At 38.7% G+C, this 17,268-nt stretch overlaps 1 protein-coding gene across 2 annotated transcripts in view; it reads right to left on the bottom strand.

The window, feature by feature from the left end:
• Positions 1-17,268, bottom strand: part of MICALL2 (MICAL like 2) — a 125,960-nt gene that overhangs the window by 38,284 nt on the left and 70,408 nt on the right. For both annotated transcript variants that reach the window (XM_053694898.1, XM_053694899.1), the window contains 2 exons: positions 16,545-16,795; positions 15,390-15,477 (listed from right to left, as the gene is read on the bottom strand). In XM_053694898.1, coding sequence (XP_053550873.1) covers positions 15,390-15,477; positions 16,545-16,795 — 339 coding nt within the window. The remainder of the gene's footprint in view (positions 1-15,389; positions 15,478-16,544; positions 16,796-17,268) is intronic.

The raw sequence follows: 17,268 nt of genomic DNA, 5'->3' as shown, positions 1-17,268 counted from the left end.
ACAGTTATTTGGTATTCCAATTTGATGGATAAAATGTTTACCAAAGCCCTGAAATGTTGCATGCCCCATTACTTTTTTTTTCCCCCTCAATTTTTTTTTTTTTTTCTCAAAATATTTTTATTAAGAATTAGAATTACAAACAATCAAGTAGCAAATAAGGAAACAATTATTTTCCATAAAGACATCAAAATGGCAACATAGGTTTGAAATGTAATATCCAGGTATAGGTTTAAGTGAGGAACATCCCAGTATATTAAGAACAATATGTACCCCCTCATTAATTTTTATTGAGGTTTTAGTGAACAACAACAAGTAGTAATGCATGGCCTTTCACAGAGTAAGTAGGTATTCATGTCATCAAAAGGTAACAAAAATAAAGTGCATAAGTGAGTTAACATACATTGAATATACCGATGAGAGGGTGTTGACCTGCTTAAAAGATATACATATTAAAAGGGACATTAAACCCAAAAAAAATCTTTCATGATTCAGATAGAAAATACAATTTTAAACAACATTCCAATTTACTTATATTATCTAATTTGCTTCATTCTTTATATATCTTTTGTTAAAGAAATAACAGTGCACATGGGTAAACCAATCACAGGAGGCATCTATGTGCAGCCACCAATCAGAAGCTACTGAGCCTATATAGATATGCTTTTCATGAAAGAATATCAAGATAATGAAGCAAATTAGATAATAGAAGTAAATTAGAAAGTTGCTTAAAATGGTATTCTCCATCTGAATCATGAAAGAAAAAATGTGGGTTTAATGTCCCTTTAACACACAGGCATTAACATTGAATAACACACGTCAGGAAAAATATTGAACCTGTATAATTTGAATCCCATTTTTCAAAATGATATACCTCCTTACACAAGGGGTCACTCATAGTTCACCGTAAACATAAATAATAAGTTTAGTAGTTGTATTGCTCACTCTTCGACCTTAGTACAGGTATACAAGAGGAATTGGCAACTGATACTACTGGTACAATATGAAACCAAGGATCTAGTACCTCCTCTGATGAGCTAGAGACACTCTCAATGCTAATTAAAACAATAATCGCTGGAAGCGGCCAAACATATTCTCAGAAAAGATTTGAGCTTGGTAACTTTAAAAAAAAAAAATTGAACAATTGGCTAGAAATAAATTATTGTTATATTAGGTTTACAACGCTCATTAGGGATACACTACATGTTCGCAATACAATAAATCCAGAACAGAAAAACAATATGGGTGTATAATGTCCCTTTAAAGGGAGACTGTGCTTTAGTGAGAAAAAAAAGAACTTTAGACTTGTAATGTAAATGGAAGCAGTATGGATTTCACTCTACTGATGTTAACAGATTACAGCTGCAATATTGTGATCCACGTATAATTTAGCCCAAAATGTTTAATTATGCTTTTTTATTATTATTATTATTATTATTATTATTATTATTATTATTATTATTATTATGCTATTTTATTACTTATGTTGTTCACAGAAAATTGTGTTTTTTCTAATGCCCCTAAAAATTTTGCACTGCATCATGTAGTATACAGAACAATGATTGCCTGGAGCTTATAGTTGTCTGTCTGCACAGAAGATGAGACAAATATACTTAAAGGGACAGTCTATACCAAAAGTGTTATTGTTTAAAAAGAAAGCTAATGCCTTTACAACACAAACCCCAGCTTTGCACAACAAATAGTTATATGAATATACTTTATAACGTTTAAACCTCTAAATGTCTGCCTGTTTACTATAGACAGCCTCTTATCACGTGCTTTTTTTATTCGTTTTCACAACGAGACACTTCATGTGGGCCATATAGATAATATTGTGCTCACTCCCGTGCAGTTGTGCCGGACACAGCACTAAGTTGCTAAAATGCAAGTCAAAAGAAAATTAATAGCCCTGAGTTAAGGGGGCTGTCTGCAGAACTGGGAAATGGGTAATAAAGAAATGATTATCTTTTTTAACAATAAAAAAAAAAATCACACGATAGCTTTAAATGCTTAAAAATATTTATTTTGTATGCAAATATTCTGCACTGCAGCCTTTGATACCATATATGAACATGATCTAATGTCGCTTTAAACTGGTATTAGGGCTACAAATACCGAAGTGGATCATGGGTGATCTGCCATAAGCAGATGAGACTTAAACACAACGCCCTGGGAATATTTTATTCCTTTTACTGCCAGATGTGTTACTTATACAGAAGTCCCAGGACTTTCCAATACACACATGTTGTAAACACATCTGCCTCAACTCATGCAAACATCACTTAATCAAACACACAACATTTATAGAATAAAGGGAAACGTCTGGATATGATCACAGCCGAGGGCTCCACACATCATATATCAGATGAAAACGCAAGCGGGTTTAACCCCCTTTGCATTATGGGAATCTGTAGCTTCTTCCCAGGCATTTTTAGCAACATATAATAGTTATAAAATAAATTCCACTAAAGACAAAAAAGTATTTTTAGTAGAATTAACATTTCTCATTAAAAGGGACAGTCTACACCAGAATTTGTATTGTTTTAAAAGATAGATAATCCCTTTATTACCCATTCCCCAGTTTTGCATAACCAACACTGTTATATTAAAGGGACAGTCTAGGCCAAAATAAACTTTCATGATTCAGATAGGGCATGTAATTTTAAACAATTTTCCAATTTACTTTTATCACCAATTTTGCTTTGTTCTCTTGGTATTCTTAGTTGAAAGCTTAATCTAGGAGGTTCATATGCTAATTTCTTAGACCTTGAAGCCCACCTCTTTCAGATTGCATTTTAACAGTTTTTCACCACTAGAGGGTGTTAGTTCACGTATTTCATATAGATAACACTGTGCTCGTGCACGAGAAGTTATCTGGGAGCAGGCACTGATTGGCTAGACTGCAAGTCTGTCAAAAGAACTGAAAAAATGGGCAGTTTGCAGAGGCTTAGATACAAGATAATCACAGAGGTAAAAAGTGTATTATTATAACTGTGTTGCTTATGCAAAACTGGGAAACGGGTAATAAAGGGATTATCCATCTTTTAAAACAATAAAAATTCTGGTGTAGACTGTCCCTTTAATACATTTTTTACCTCTGTGATTATCTTGTATCTAAGCCTCTGCAGACTGCCTCTTTATCTCAGTTCTTTTAACAGGCTTGCAGTTTAGCTAATCAGTGCCTGCTCCCAGATAACTTCACGTGCACGAGCACAGTGTTATCTATATGAAATACATGAACTAACACCCTCTAGTGGTGAAAAACTGTTAAAATGCATTCTGAAAAGGTGGCCTTCAAGGTCTAAGAAATTAGCATATGAACCTCCTAGGTTAAGCTTTCAACTAAGAATACCAAGAGAACAAAGCAAAATTGGTGATAAAAGTAAATTGGATTATTGTTTAACATGACATGCTCTATCTGAATCATGAAAGTTTATTTTGGCCTAGACTGTCCCTTTAAATTAACATTTAAAGGGATAGTAAACACAAAAAAATGTTATTGTTTAAAAAGATAGATAATCCCTTTATTTACCATTCCCCAGTTTTGCATAACCAACAGTTATAGACATATACTTTCTACCTCTGTAATTACCTTATCTGAGCTACTGCTGACTGCCTCCTTATCTCAGATATTTTGACAGACTTGCATTTCAGGCAATTAGTGCTGACTCTTAAATAACTATGTGCACGATCACAATGTTATCTATATGAAACACATGAACTAATGCCCTCTAGCTGTGAAAAACTGTCAAATGCAGTTAGATAAGAGGCGGCCTTCAAGGGCTTAGAAATTAACATATGAGCCTACCTAGGTTTAACTTTCAACTAAGAATACCAAGGGAACAACGCAAATTTGATGATAAAAGTAAATAAGAAAGTTGTTTAAAATGACATGCCCTATCTGAATCATGAAAGTTTAATTTGGACTTTACTATCCTTTTAATCAAGGGACAGTAAAGTCAAAATTAAACGCTATTTTACCACCACCAATTGTGCCTGCAGTGCGGGGAATCGCAGATCCAGTGCTCACAGGAAGCTATTTACATGATGACCTGTTCTCATTATGCACACAGAAGCAGTTAAAGGGACATGAAACACAGATTTTTTTTCTTTCATGATTCAGAGAGAGCATGCACTTTTAAACTACATTCCAATTTATTTCTATTATCTAATTTGCTTAATTTTCTTGGTATCCTTTGTTAAAGGAGCAGCAATGCACTACTAGGAGCCATTGACAAAAAGGTATATATGTGTAGCCACCAATCCTGGCACCTGGGTTTGTCAAGCTGTGACGTACACACACGTACAAACACTTACTCACACACCACCAACACAAATACACACAATACATTATCAAATCTTTTGCATGTCACCCCCCCCCAGTCCCAACCGCCAGTTCTAGAAGCACGGATCTATACTAACACCCCCTTTTCTCAGAATTTGATCTTTTTATCCAAGCATTTTTGTATCCAATGTTGTTGCATTTATTTTATACATTTACAAACTATTATTTGTATTATTACAGCAGTTGTTTTCCTTAGGTTTCTTTGTTCACTCAACCAGGAGATGTGTGGGAAAGATGTTTAGTAGAACTTTGTTCCTTAGAATCTAATATTCTCCCACTACTTGTTTTTATAGTTTTAGCAGACACTAAACATGGGTCATACATAATGATGTCATTGGTTCAGAGCTGCAAACAAATTAAGGAAGCTGTTAATAAAAAGGTATGTATCATAATTTATTTTTATGTTACATATTTCAGTAATAAGTGAGTAATGGTCATATAGTTAAAACCACACGCACAGTAGCGGTCACTGTCAGAAACAGAAATGACATTTTCCTGTCTATGTTAAAGTAAAGTAACCAGTGTAACCTCCCCCTTGTGCTTTTTACGCAGGGATTCACCTCTCCAAATTTTATAATACTTGTACTTGACATTATGGAAGAATTATTCACTGCATATCAAGCCAGCTGCTTAAAGGGACATGAAACCCACATTTTTTTCTTTTGTGATTTAGAAAGAGCATGTCATTTTAAACAACTTTCTAATTTACTTCTATTATCTAATTTGCTTCATTCTCTTGATATCACTTGCTGAAAAGCATATCTAGATATGCTCAGTAGCTGCTTATTGGTTGCTGCACATAGAGGCCTTGTGTGATTGGCTCACACATGTGCATTGCTATTTCTTCAACAAAGGATATCTAAAGAATTTTGCAAATTATATAATAGAAATAAACTGGAAAGTTGTTTTAAAATTACATGCCCTATATGAATCATGAGAGTTTAATTTTGACTAGACTGTCCCTTTAAGTACATCTTATGGTTCTGTGAAATTATAGTGAAGCAGATTCCTGTGACCCAACACTACTCTCGGCTTCCTCTTATTGCCCAATCACATGAATCATCCATGCAACTAATATGTGAAGGCGGTAAACAGCTTGCCCCACTTGGTTAATTCCTGGCATCTCTGGGAGAGTCACATGCCTGTCTCTGCCTCTACGTGTGTGTTGGTTTAAAGACATTTTGCAAGCAGAAAAACAGAATTTATGTTTACCTGATAAATTTCTTTCTCCAACGGTGTGTCCGGTCCACGGCGTCATCCTTACTTGTGGGATATTCTCTTCCCCAACAGGAAATGGCAAAGAGCCCAGCAAAGCTGGTCACATGATCCCTCCTAGGCTCCGCCTACCCCAGTCATTCGACCGACGTTAAGGAGGAATATTTGCATAGGAGAAACCATATGGTACCGTGGTGACTGTAGTTAAAGAAAATAAATTATCAGACCTGATTAAAAAACCAGGGCGGGCCGTGGACCGGACACACCGTTGGAGAAAGAAATTTATCAGGTAAACATAAATTCTGTTTTCTCCAACATAGGTGTGTCCGGTCCACGGCGTCATCCTTACTTGTGGGAACCAATACCAAAGCTTTAGGACACGGATGAAGGGAGGGAGCAAATCAGGTCACCTAAATGGAAGGCACCACGGCTTGCAAAACCTTTCTCCCAAAAATAGCCTCAGAAGAAGCAAAAGTATCAAACTTGTAAAATTTGGTAAAAGTGTGCAGTGAAGACCAAGTCGCTGCCCTACATATCTGATCAACAGAAGCCTCGTTCTTGAAGGCCCATGTGGAAGCCACAGCCCTAGTGGAATGAGCCGTGATTCTTTCGGGAGGCTGCCGTCCGGCAGTCTCGTAAGCCAATCTGATGATGCTTTTAATCCAAAAAGAGAGAGAGGTAGAAGTTGCTTTTTGACCTCTCCTTTTACCTGAATAAACAACAAACAAGGAAGATGTTTGTCTAAAATCCTTTGTAGCATCTAAATAGAATTTTAGAGCGCGAACAACATCCAAATTGTGCAACAAACGTTCCTTCTTTGAAACTGGTTTTGGACACAGAGAAGGTACGATAATCTCCTGGTTAATGTTTTTGTTAGAAACAACTTTTGGAAGAAAACCAGGTTTAGTACGTAAAACCACCTTATCTGCATGGAACACCAGATAAGGAGGAGAACACTGCAGAGCAGATAATTCTGAGACTCTTCTGGCAGAAGAAATCGCAACTAAAAACAAAACTTTCCAAGATAATAACTTAATATCAACGGAATGTAAGGGTTCAAACGGAACCCCCTGAAGAACTGAAAGAACTAAATTGAGACTCCAAGGAGGAGTCAAAGGTTTGTAAACAGGCTTGATTCTAACCAGAGCCTGAACAAAGGCTTGAACATCTGGCACAGCTGCCAGCTTTTTGTGAAGTAATACCGACAAGGCAGAAATCTGTCCCTTCAGGGAACTAGCAGATAATCCTTTTTCCAATCCTTCTTGAAGGAAGGATAGAATCCTAGGAATCTTAACCTTGTCCCAAGGGAATCCTTTAGATTCACACCAACAGATATATTTTTTCCAAATTTTGTGGTAAATTTTTCTAGTTACAGGCTTTCTGGCCTGAACAAGAGTATCGATAACAGAATCTGAGAATCCTCGCTTCGATAAAATCAAGCGTTCAATCTCCAAGCAGTCAGCTGGAGTGAAACCAGATTCGGATGTTCGAACGGACCCTGAACAAGAAGGTCTCGTCTCAAAGGTAGCTTCCAAGGTGGAGCCGATGACATATTCACCAGATCTGCATACCAAGTCCTGCGTGGCCACGCAGGAGCTATCAAGATCACCGACGCCCTCTCCTGATTGATCCTGGCTACCAGCCTGGGGATGAGAGGAAATGGCGGGAACACATAAGCTAGTTTGAAGGTCCAAGGTGCTACTAGTGCATCCACTAGAGCCGCCTTGGGATCCCTGGATCTGGCCCCGTAGCAAGGAACTTTGAAGTTCTGACGAGAGGCCATCAGATCCATGTCTGGAATGCCCCACAGGTGAGTGACTTGGGCAAAGATTTCCGGATGGAGTTCCCACTCCCCCGGATGCAATGTCTGACGACTCAGAAAATCCGCTTCCCAATTTTCCACTCCTGGGATGTGGATAGCAGACAGGTGGCAGGAGTGAGACTCCGCCCATAGAATGATTTTGGTCACTTCTTCCATCGCTAGGGAACTCCTTGTTCCCCCCTGATGGTTGATGTACGCAACAGTTGTCATGTTGTCTGATTGAAACCGTATGAACTTGGTCCTCGCTAGCCGAGGCCAGGCCTTGAGAGCATTGAATATCGCTCTCAGTTCCAGAATATTTATCGGTAGAAGAGATTCTTCCCGAGACCAAAGACCCTGAGCTTTCAGGGATCCCCAGACCGCGCCCCAGCCCATCAGACTGGCGTCGGTCGTGACAATGACCCACTCTGGTCTGCGGAACGTCATCCCTTGAGACAGATTGTCCAGGGACAGCCACCAACGGAGTGAGTCTCTGGTCTTCTGATTTACTTGTATCTTCGGAGACAAGTCTGTATAGTCCCCATTCCACTGACTGAGCATGCACAGTTGTAATGGTCTTAGATGAATGCGCGCAAAAGGAACTATGTCCATCGCCGCTACCATCAACCCGATCACTTCCATGCACTGAGCTATGGAAGGAAGAGGAACGGAATGAAGTATCCGACAAGAGTCTAGAAGTTTTGTTTTTCTGGCCTCTGTTAGAAAGATCCTCATTTCTAAAGAGTCTATAATTGTTCCCAAGAAGGGAACCCTTGTTGACGGGGATAGAGAACTCTTTTCCACGTTCACTTTCCAGCCGTGAGATCTGAGAAAGGCCAGGACAATGTCCGTGTGAGCCTTTGCTTGAGGAAGGGACGACGCTTGAATCAGAATGTCGTCCAGGTAAGGTACTACTGCAATGCCCCTTGGTCTTAGCACCGCTAGAAGGGAGCCTAGTACCTTTGTGAAAATCCTTGGAGCAGTGGCTAATCCGAAAGGAAGCGCCACGAACTGGTAATGTTTGTCCAGGAATGCAAACCTTAGGAACCGATGATGTTCCTTGTGGATAGGAATATGTAGATACGCATCCTTTAAATCCACCGTGGTCATGAATTGACCCTCCTGGATGGAAGGAAGAATAGTTCGAATGGTTTCCATCTTGAAAGATGGAACCTTGAGAAACTTGTTTAAGATCTTGAGATCTAAAATTGGTCTGAACGTTCCCTCTTTTTTGGGAACTATGAACAGATTGGAGTAGAACCCCATCCCTTGTTCTCTTAGTGGAACAGGATGAATCACTCCCATTTTTAACAGGTCTTCTACACAATGTAAGAACGCCTGTCTTTTTATGTGGTCTGAAGACAACTGAGACCTGTGGAACCTCCCCCTTGGGGGAAGTCCCTTGAATTCCAGAAGATAACCCTGGGAGACTATTTCTAGCGCCCAAGGATCCAGAACATCTCTTGCCCAAGCCTGAGCGAAGAGAGAGAGTCTGCCCCCCACCAGATCCGGTCCCGGATCGGGGGCCAATATTTCATGCTGTCTTGGTAGCAGTGGCAGGCTTCTTGGCCTGCTTTCCCTTGTTCCAGCCTTGCATTGGTCTCCAAGCTGGCTTGGCTTGAGAAGTATTACCCTCTTGCTTAGAGGACGTAGCACTTTGGGCTGGTCCGTTTTTACGAAAGGGACGAAAATTGGGTCTATTTTTCGCCTTGAAAGGCCGATCCTGAGGAAGGGCGTGGCCCTTACCCCCAGTGATATCCGAGATAATCTCTTTCAAGTCAGGGCCAAACAGCGTTTTCCCCTTGAAAGGAATGTTTAGTAGCTTGTTCTTGGAAGACGCGTCAGCCGACCAAGATTTCAACCAAAGCGCTCTGCGCGCCACAATAGCAAACCCAGAATTCTTAGCCGCTAACCTAGCCAATTGCAAAGTGGCGTCTAGGGTGAAAGAATTAGCCAATTTGAGAGCATTGATTCTGTCCATAATCTCCTCATAAGGGGGAGAATCACTATCGAGCGCCTTTATCAGTTCATCAAACCAGAAACATGCGGCTGTAGTGACAGGGACAATGCATGAAATTGGTTGTAGAAGGTAACCCTGCTGAACAAACATCTTTTTAAGCAAACCTTCTAATTTTTTATCCATAGGATCTTTGAAAGCACAACTATCCTCTATGGGTATAGTGGTGCGTTTGTTTAAAGTAGAAACCGCTCCCTCGACCTTGGGGACTGTCTGCCATAAGTCCTTTCTGGGGTCGACCATAGGAAACAATTTTTTAAATATGGGGGGAGGGACGAAAGGAATACCGGGCCTTTCCCATTCTTTATTAACAATGTCCGCCACCCGCTTGGGTATAGGAAAAGCTTCTGGGAGCTCCGGCACCTCTAGGAACTTGTCCATTTTACATAGTTTCTCTGGGATGACCAACTTTTCACAATCATCCAGAGTGGATAATACCTCCTTAAGCAGAATGCGGAGATGTTCCAACTTAAATTTAAATGCAATCACATCAGGTTCAGCCTGTTGAGAAATGTTCCCTGAATCAGTAATTTCTCCCTCAGACAAAACCTCCCTGGCCCCCTCAGATTGGGTTAGGGGCCCTTCAGAGATATTAATATCAGCGTCGTCATGCTCTTCAGTAACTAAAACAGAGCAGCCACGCTTACGCTGACAAGGGTTCATTTTGGCTAAAATGTTTTTGACAGAATTATCCATTACAGCCGTTAATTGTTGCATAGTAAGCAGTATTGGCGCGCTAGATGTACTAGGGGCCTCCTGAGTGGGCAAGACTCGTGTAGACGAAGGAGGGAATGATGCAGTACCATGCTTACTCCCCTCACTTGAGGAATCATCTTGGGCATCATTGTCATTATCACATAAATCACATTTATTTAAATGAACAGGAATTCTGGCTTCCCCACATTCAGAACACAGTCTATCTGGTAGTTCAGACATGTTAAACAGGCATAAACTTGATAATAAAGTACAAAAAACGTTTTAAAATAAAACCGTTACTGTCACTTTAAATTTTAAACTGAACACACTTTATTACTGCAATTGCGAAAAAACATGAAGGAATTGTACAAAATTCACCAAATTTTCACCACAGTGTCTTAAAGCCTTAAAAGTATTGCACACCAAATTTGGAAGCTTTAACCCTTAAAATAACGGAACCGGAGCCGTTTTAACACTTTAACCCCTTTACAGTCCCTGGTATCTGCTTTGCTGAGACCCAACCAAGCCCAAAGGGGAATACGATACCAAATGACGCCTTCAGAAAGTCTTTTCTAAGAATCAGAGCTCCTCTCACATGCGACTGCATGCCATGCCTCTCAAAAACAAGTGCGCCACACCGGCGCGAAAATGAGGCTCTGCTTATGCTTTGGGAAAGCCCCAGAGAAATAAGGTGTCTAATACAGTGCCTGCCGATATTATAATATCAATAAACCCAGATAAAATGATTCCTCAAAGCTAAATATGTTTTAAAACTGAATCGATTTAGCCCAGAAAAGTCTACAATCTTAATAAGCCCTTGTGAAGCCCTTATTAACCATCGTAATAAACATGGCTTACCGGATCCCATAGGGAAAAATGACAGCTTCCAGCATTACATCGTCTTGTTAGAATGTGTCATACCTCAAGCAGCAAGAGACTGCACACTGTTCCCCCAACTGAAGTTAATAGCTCTCAACAGTCCTGTGTGGAACAGCCATGGATTTTAGTTACGGTGCTAAAATCATTTTCCTCATACAAACAGAAATCTTCATCTCTTTTCTGTTTCTGAGTAAATAGTACATACCAGCACTATTTTAAAATAACAAACTCTTGATTGAATAATAAAAACTACAGTTAAACACTAAAAAACTCTAAGCCATCTCCGTGGAGATGTTGCCTGTACAACGGCAAAGAGAATGACTGGGGTAGGCGGAGCCTAGGAGGGATCATGTGACCAGCTTTGCTGGGCTCTTTGCCATTTCCTGTTGGGGAAGAGAATATCCCACAAGTAAGGATGACGCCGTGGACCGGACACACCTATGTTGGAGAAAAAAACACAGCGTGCATCTTGTTAAAGCACTGCTCATTTGAAATTTGCACACTCAAACATAAGCTCTTAGGTACTGAAAAGGTGGTCCCTGTGCCAAAGCATGCACTCTCATTTAAAGCCTGTGCGCATGCGCAGAGGAACTGGCAACATCGCACAAGATGTCAGTCTTTGAGATTCCAGGCTATAAAAACAAAAGCGCACACACTTAGGTATGGTTACCCCTTTATCAAAGAGCATTTCTCTAGCCAGCTGTATTTTTGTCTTTTTTTCTGAAATTTTTATACAACAGCAAGGTAAAGTATAACACGGTAGAGTCATTGATATTGTTGCCTGTGATTATTGTTTAGTGTTCATTTAAAGCGACAATAAAACCTGAAAGATTGTTACTTTATCAGCTCAACTATAAATGTCCCTAATTCACATCAGCAGAGAAGATATAATAAAGAGAAAAGACTTTTAAAGAGACAGTCTACTTGATTTTTTTATTGTTTAAAAAAAGATAGATAACATTTTTACTATACATTGCCATATCAGTGCATTTTATTAGCTTTTCACAGCCAGCCAGTGCTAGTTCATGTGTGCCGTACAAATAACATTGTGCTCACTCTAATGGAGTTATGCAGGAAGCAGCACTGATTAGCTAAAATGCAAGTTTGTAAAAAGCAGAGAGGAGAGAGAGAGAGAAGAGAGGAGAGAGAGATAAAAAGACAGAGAGGAGAGAGAGTGCAGTACTATACTCAGAAAGGTCATATTTGTTGTTTTAAATAAATATAGACTCGCATTTGCAGTTTAGAACACAAAATCTAAACCTAAGAAGCAGACTTTTAAAAATTACCATTTTCCCTGCCAGTAAGTCACAAGATTGTGACAAGATTGTGATTACTGGCAGAGGAAAATGGTAATTTTTAAAAGGGACAATAAAGTCAAAATAAAACTTTAATGATTCAGATAGAGCAAAAAGAAAACACTCTAATTGTTTTACTGTTTGCATAAAACGTATAACCAGTAAATGGGTTAAACACATAGTTAACGTCAGCTCCGTAGTTGGGAGTTAGCTGAACAGACCTGCATACCAATGACCAGCTTGCTGCCAGCAGTGCATCAAACCTACCTAGGTATGCTTTTCAAAAAAGGATACCAAGAGAAGCAATTAACGACTGACGACGTGCAGGGAACGTCCTCCAAAAAAAATAACATTAACGACCGAGGACGTACCCTGTACCTCGTCTGTCTGTGGAAAGCGGTGGAAGCTCGCTTCCAGACGCTTTCCGGTTATTGTATCGATGGCCGCAATCGTTGGTGGGTGGGAGCCGACGTGGGAGGCTTCAATGATGCAGAGGGGGGCGGGATCGTGGGCGGGTTAACCCGGGGCGCGCGCACGAGACAGGAGCGGGTGGGAACTGCTACATTGCAGAAAAATTTCAAAGCAAAAGTGGGAGAGAGGGGGGTGGAAGTAATAAATATAAATCATCTAAGGGAATTGGGAGGGGGTGGGGGGTTGGTCTTTGGGGGGGCAAGCTACACTACAGAAAAAATATAAAAAAATATATATTTTATTGTAAACTGGGTACTGGCAGACAGCTGCCAGTACCCAAGATGGCTCCCAATAAGTTAGAGGGGGATGGTTAGAGAGCTGTTTGGGGGAATTCTACACAGCAGCATATGTAAATATGCTTAAAAAAATAAAAATAAAAAGATAGCTTTTATTTTAGTACTGGCAGACTTTCTGCCAGTACTTAACATGGCGGGCACAATTGTGGGGTGGGGGAGGGAAGAGAGCTGTTTGGGAGGGATCAGGGGGTGGGATGTATCAGGTGGGAGGCTGATCTCTACACTGAAGCTAAAATTAACCCTACAAGCTCCCTAATTAACCCCTTCACTGCTGGGTATAATACACGTGTGGTGCGCAGCGGAATTTAGCAGCCTTCTAATTACCAAAAAGCAACGCCAAAGCCATATAAGTCTGCTATTTCTGAACAAAGGGGATCCCAGAGAAGCATTTACAATAATTTATGTCACAATTGCACATGTTGTTTGTAAATAATTTCAGTGAGAAACCTAAAGTTTGTGAAAAAAATGTGTGAAAGTGAACTTTTTTTTTTTATTTGATCGCATTTGGCGGTGAAATGGTGGCATGAAATATACCAAAACGTGCCTAGATCAGTACTTTGGGAGCTTGTAGGGTTAATTTTAGCTTTAGTGTAGTGTAGTAGACAACCCAAAGTACTGATCTAGGCACGTTTTGGTATATTTCATGCCACCATTTCACCGCCAAATGCGATCAAAAAAAAAAAAAAGTTCACTTTTTCACACATTTTTTTTTACAAACTTTAGGTTTCTCACTGAAATTATTTACAAACAGCTGGTGCAATTATGGCACAAATGATTGTAAATGCTTCTCTGGGATCCCCTTTGTTCAGAAATAGCAGACATATATGGCTTTGGTGTTGCTTTTTGGTAATTAGAAGGCTGCTAAATGCCACTGCGCACCACACATGTTTTATACCCAGCAGTGAAGGGGTTAATTAGGGAGCTTGTAGGGTTCATTTTAGCTTTAGTGTAGTGTAGTAGACAACCCAAATTAACCCCTTCACTGCTGGGCATAATAAACGTGTGGTGCGCAGCTGCATTTAGCGGACTTCTAATTACCAAAAAGCAACACCAAAGCCATATATGTCTGCTATTTCTGAACAAAGGGGATCCCAGAGAAGCATTTACAATCATTTGTGCCATAATTGCACAAGTTGTTTGTAAATTTCAGTGAGAAACCTAAAGTTTGTGAAACAAAACAAACAAAGTGAACGATTTTTTTATCATCGCATTTGGCGGTGAAATGGTGGCATGAAATATACCAAAATGGGCCTAGATCCATACTTTGGGTTGTCTTCTAAAAAAAAATATATACATGTCAAGGGATATTCAGGGATTCCTGACAGATATCAGTGTTCCAATGTAACTAGCACTAATTTTGAAAAAAAGTGGTATGGAAATAGCAAAGTGCTACTTGTATTTATTGCCCTATAACTTGCAAAAAAAGCAAAGAACGTTTAAACATTGGGCATTTCTAAACTCAGGACAAAATTTAGAAACTATTTAGCACGGGTGTTTTTTGGTGGTTGTAGAAGTGTTACAGATTTTGGGGGTCAAAGTTAGAAAAAGTGTTTTTTTTTTTCATTTTTTCCTCTTATTTTATCATTTTTTTATAGTAAATTATAAGATATGATGAAAATAATGGTATCTTTAGAAAGTCCATTTAATGGCGAGAAAAACGGTATATAATATGTGTGGGTACAGTAAATGAGTAAGAGGAAAATTACAGCTAAACACAAACACAGCAAAAATGTAAAAATAGCCTTGGTCCCAAACGGACAGAAAATGGAAAAGTGCTGTAGTCATTAAGGGGTTAAAGGGACATGAAATATAAAATTTTATTTCATAAATCAAATAGAGCATGCAATTTTAAACAACTTTCCAACTGATTTCTATTGTTTTATTTGCTTTGATCTCTTGGTATCCTTTGATACAGCAATACACTGATGGGATCTTGCTGCTGATAGGTGGCTGCACATCTATGCCTCTTGGCATTGGTTCACCTGATGTGTTCAGCTACCTCCCTGTAATGCATTGCTGCAACTTCAAAAAAAAATGGTAAGAAAGCAAATTTAATAATAGAAGTCAATTGAAAAGTTGTCTAAAATTGTATTGTCTTTCTGAATCATGAAAGTAAAATTAAATGTCTCTATTGGAATCTGTGCCATAAGTCACTAATGTAATTAAAAAGTTAGTAATCTCCATCTGAGGAAGCGCATGCGCGAAATGCGTCAGGTCATGTTCACCTGCTTGTCCAAATTACTTGTGTAGCAACATTGAGTCTGAATAAACCAGCTACTTAGCAATAATTCTCGGATCTTGTTTGTTTTCGTTTCATCTCCTAAACCATGCAGTTTGTTTTTGTTTGTTTTTTAAACTGGTCACATTGGGTACTTACCCTGGTTGTCTTTTATCCGCCGGCTTCAGCATACCTCTCCAGTCTTCTGGGTTCTCAGTTTTTGTTACTTTGGAGTTTATATTATTGGCTGTAATAAGAAGCAACATGCATCCAATTATAGAGGGAAATTATACCAATAAAGGGAACATTGTACACACTTGAGTGCAATTTATTCAGATATGAGCTTTGCTTCCCAACATGCAATTTTGAAATTCTTTAAGGTTTACAATGCAACTGAGACGCTGAGCAAACTGGAAGAAACTTCAGAGTATTGTGTTGCTCTAGTGAGAATATCCTGTCAAGTAGTGGCATGGTTCATTTGTAAAATTAGATCTAAGATCTTGTGAGATCAATAAATGTATTGCATTTCAATAGAAGATACAAATAACGAAGCATACAATAATTTAGCCTTTCCACCAACATTATAAATCCTGCATGTATTAAATATTTTGTTTTTAAAGGCACATTGTAGTCATTTAATATATGCATAAAATTTGCATACAAAAAAACAAAATGATTTAAAACTGTTTCAAAATGTAATTTTTATAGAAAAATATTGTATTGTTTTGCAGTTCAGAGGAATACCCCTTGAAAATCCTCTTGAGTGTGTTTAACTTATCTCTTTTACTGTGGCCAAGTAGGAAAAATATATAAATGAGAACTTAAACTAATTGATCAATCAATGTTTAGAATTCTGCTGGATTGCTAATTTGGAATCTCTCCAGCCTCTATGCAGGCAGTAGGAACAAAAAATATTCAGGTTCATAGCACAGTAAACTTAGATAAAATAACGAAGCAACATTACAAAAGGGTATTTTTTTCTACACGTAAAAATGACAAGTTTACATGCTTTTAAATAATTTATTTGCATTCAAATATTTTGCCATGCAGTGCTGAATTGCTGATATATACAATGTATGTTTTTTTAAATAAAAGATGTCCCTTTAAGAATGCTACAGAGATTAGAAGTTAGAATATTTTACTTTCCTATTGTTTAATCTGTTGAGTGACAGAGAGGGGGACAATGCACTACAGCCCCCCTGACAGCAAGATAATTTAAAAAAAAAAAAAAAAAACTTGTGTTCAGACATTTATTTAGAAATAAAACCCCATATACGTGAAACCTGCTATTGTGACACACGCAAAAATACTCACATTTTGCAGATAAGGCGTCGCTTTTCTGGCTGGTGCTTTCACTGGATACCTTAGGATGTGCTGGCTGGGGGCTTTTCCCTGAGTTTTGCTTGTTAGATTCTTTGTTTATTGTGGGTGTTGGAGTATTGGTGGGTAGACTGGAACTGGGCGCAGATTTTGGCACTTTACTCTCTCTCTCCTTGGGTATTGGCTTCCAGGACTCCTCTTTGGGGGTGGTGATTTTAGACTCATTTTTGTTCTGTTCCAAAATCCTGAAAAAAAATTGATGCGATTAACCCCTTAATGACCGGACAATTTTTCAATTTTCTTACCCTTAATGACAATGGCTATTTTTACATTTCTGCAGTGTTTGTGTTTAGCTGCAATTTTCCTCTTACTCATTTACTGTACCCACACATATTATATACCGTTTTTCTCGCCATTAAATGGACTTTCTAAAGATACCATTATTTTCATCATGTCTTATAATTTACTAAAAAAAAATAATAAAATATGAGGAAAAAATGGAAAAAAAAAAAAAACACTTTTTCTAACTTTGACCCCCAAAATATGTTACACATCTACAATCACCAAAAAACACCCATGCTAAATAGTTTCTAAATTTTGTCCTGAGTTTAGAAATACCCAATGTTTACACGTTCTTTGCTTTTTTTGCAATTTATGGGGCAATAAATACAAGTAGCACTTCGCTATTTCCAAACCACTTTTTTTCAAAATTAGCGCT

The sequence above is a fragment of the Bombina bombina genome, chromosome 11 (genome assembly GCF_027579735.1).
Source record: "Bombina bombina isolate aBomBom1 chromosome 11, aBomBom1.pri, whole genome shotgun sequence".
Lineage (NCBI taxonomy): Eukaryota > Metazoa > Chordata > Amphibia > Anura > Bombinatoridae > Bombina > Bombina bombina.
This window is presented reverse-complemented; position numbering and strand designations above follow the sequence as displayed.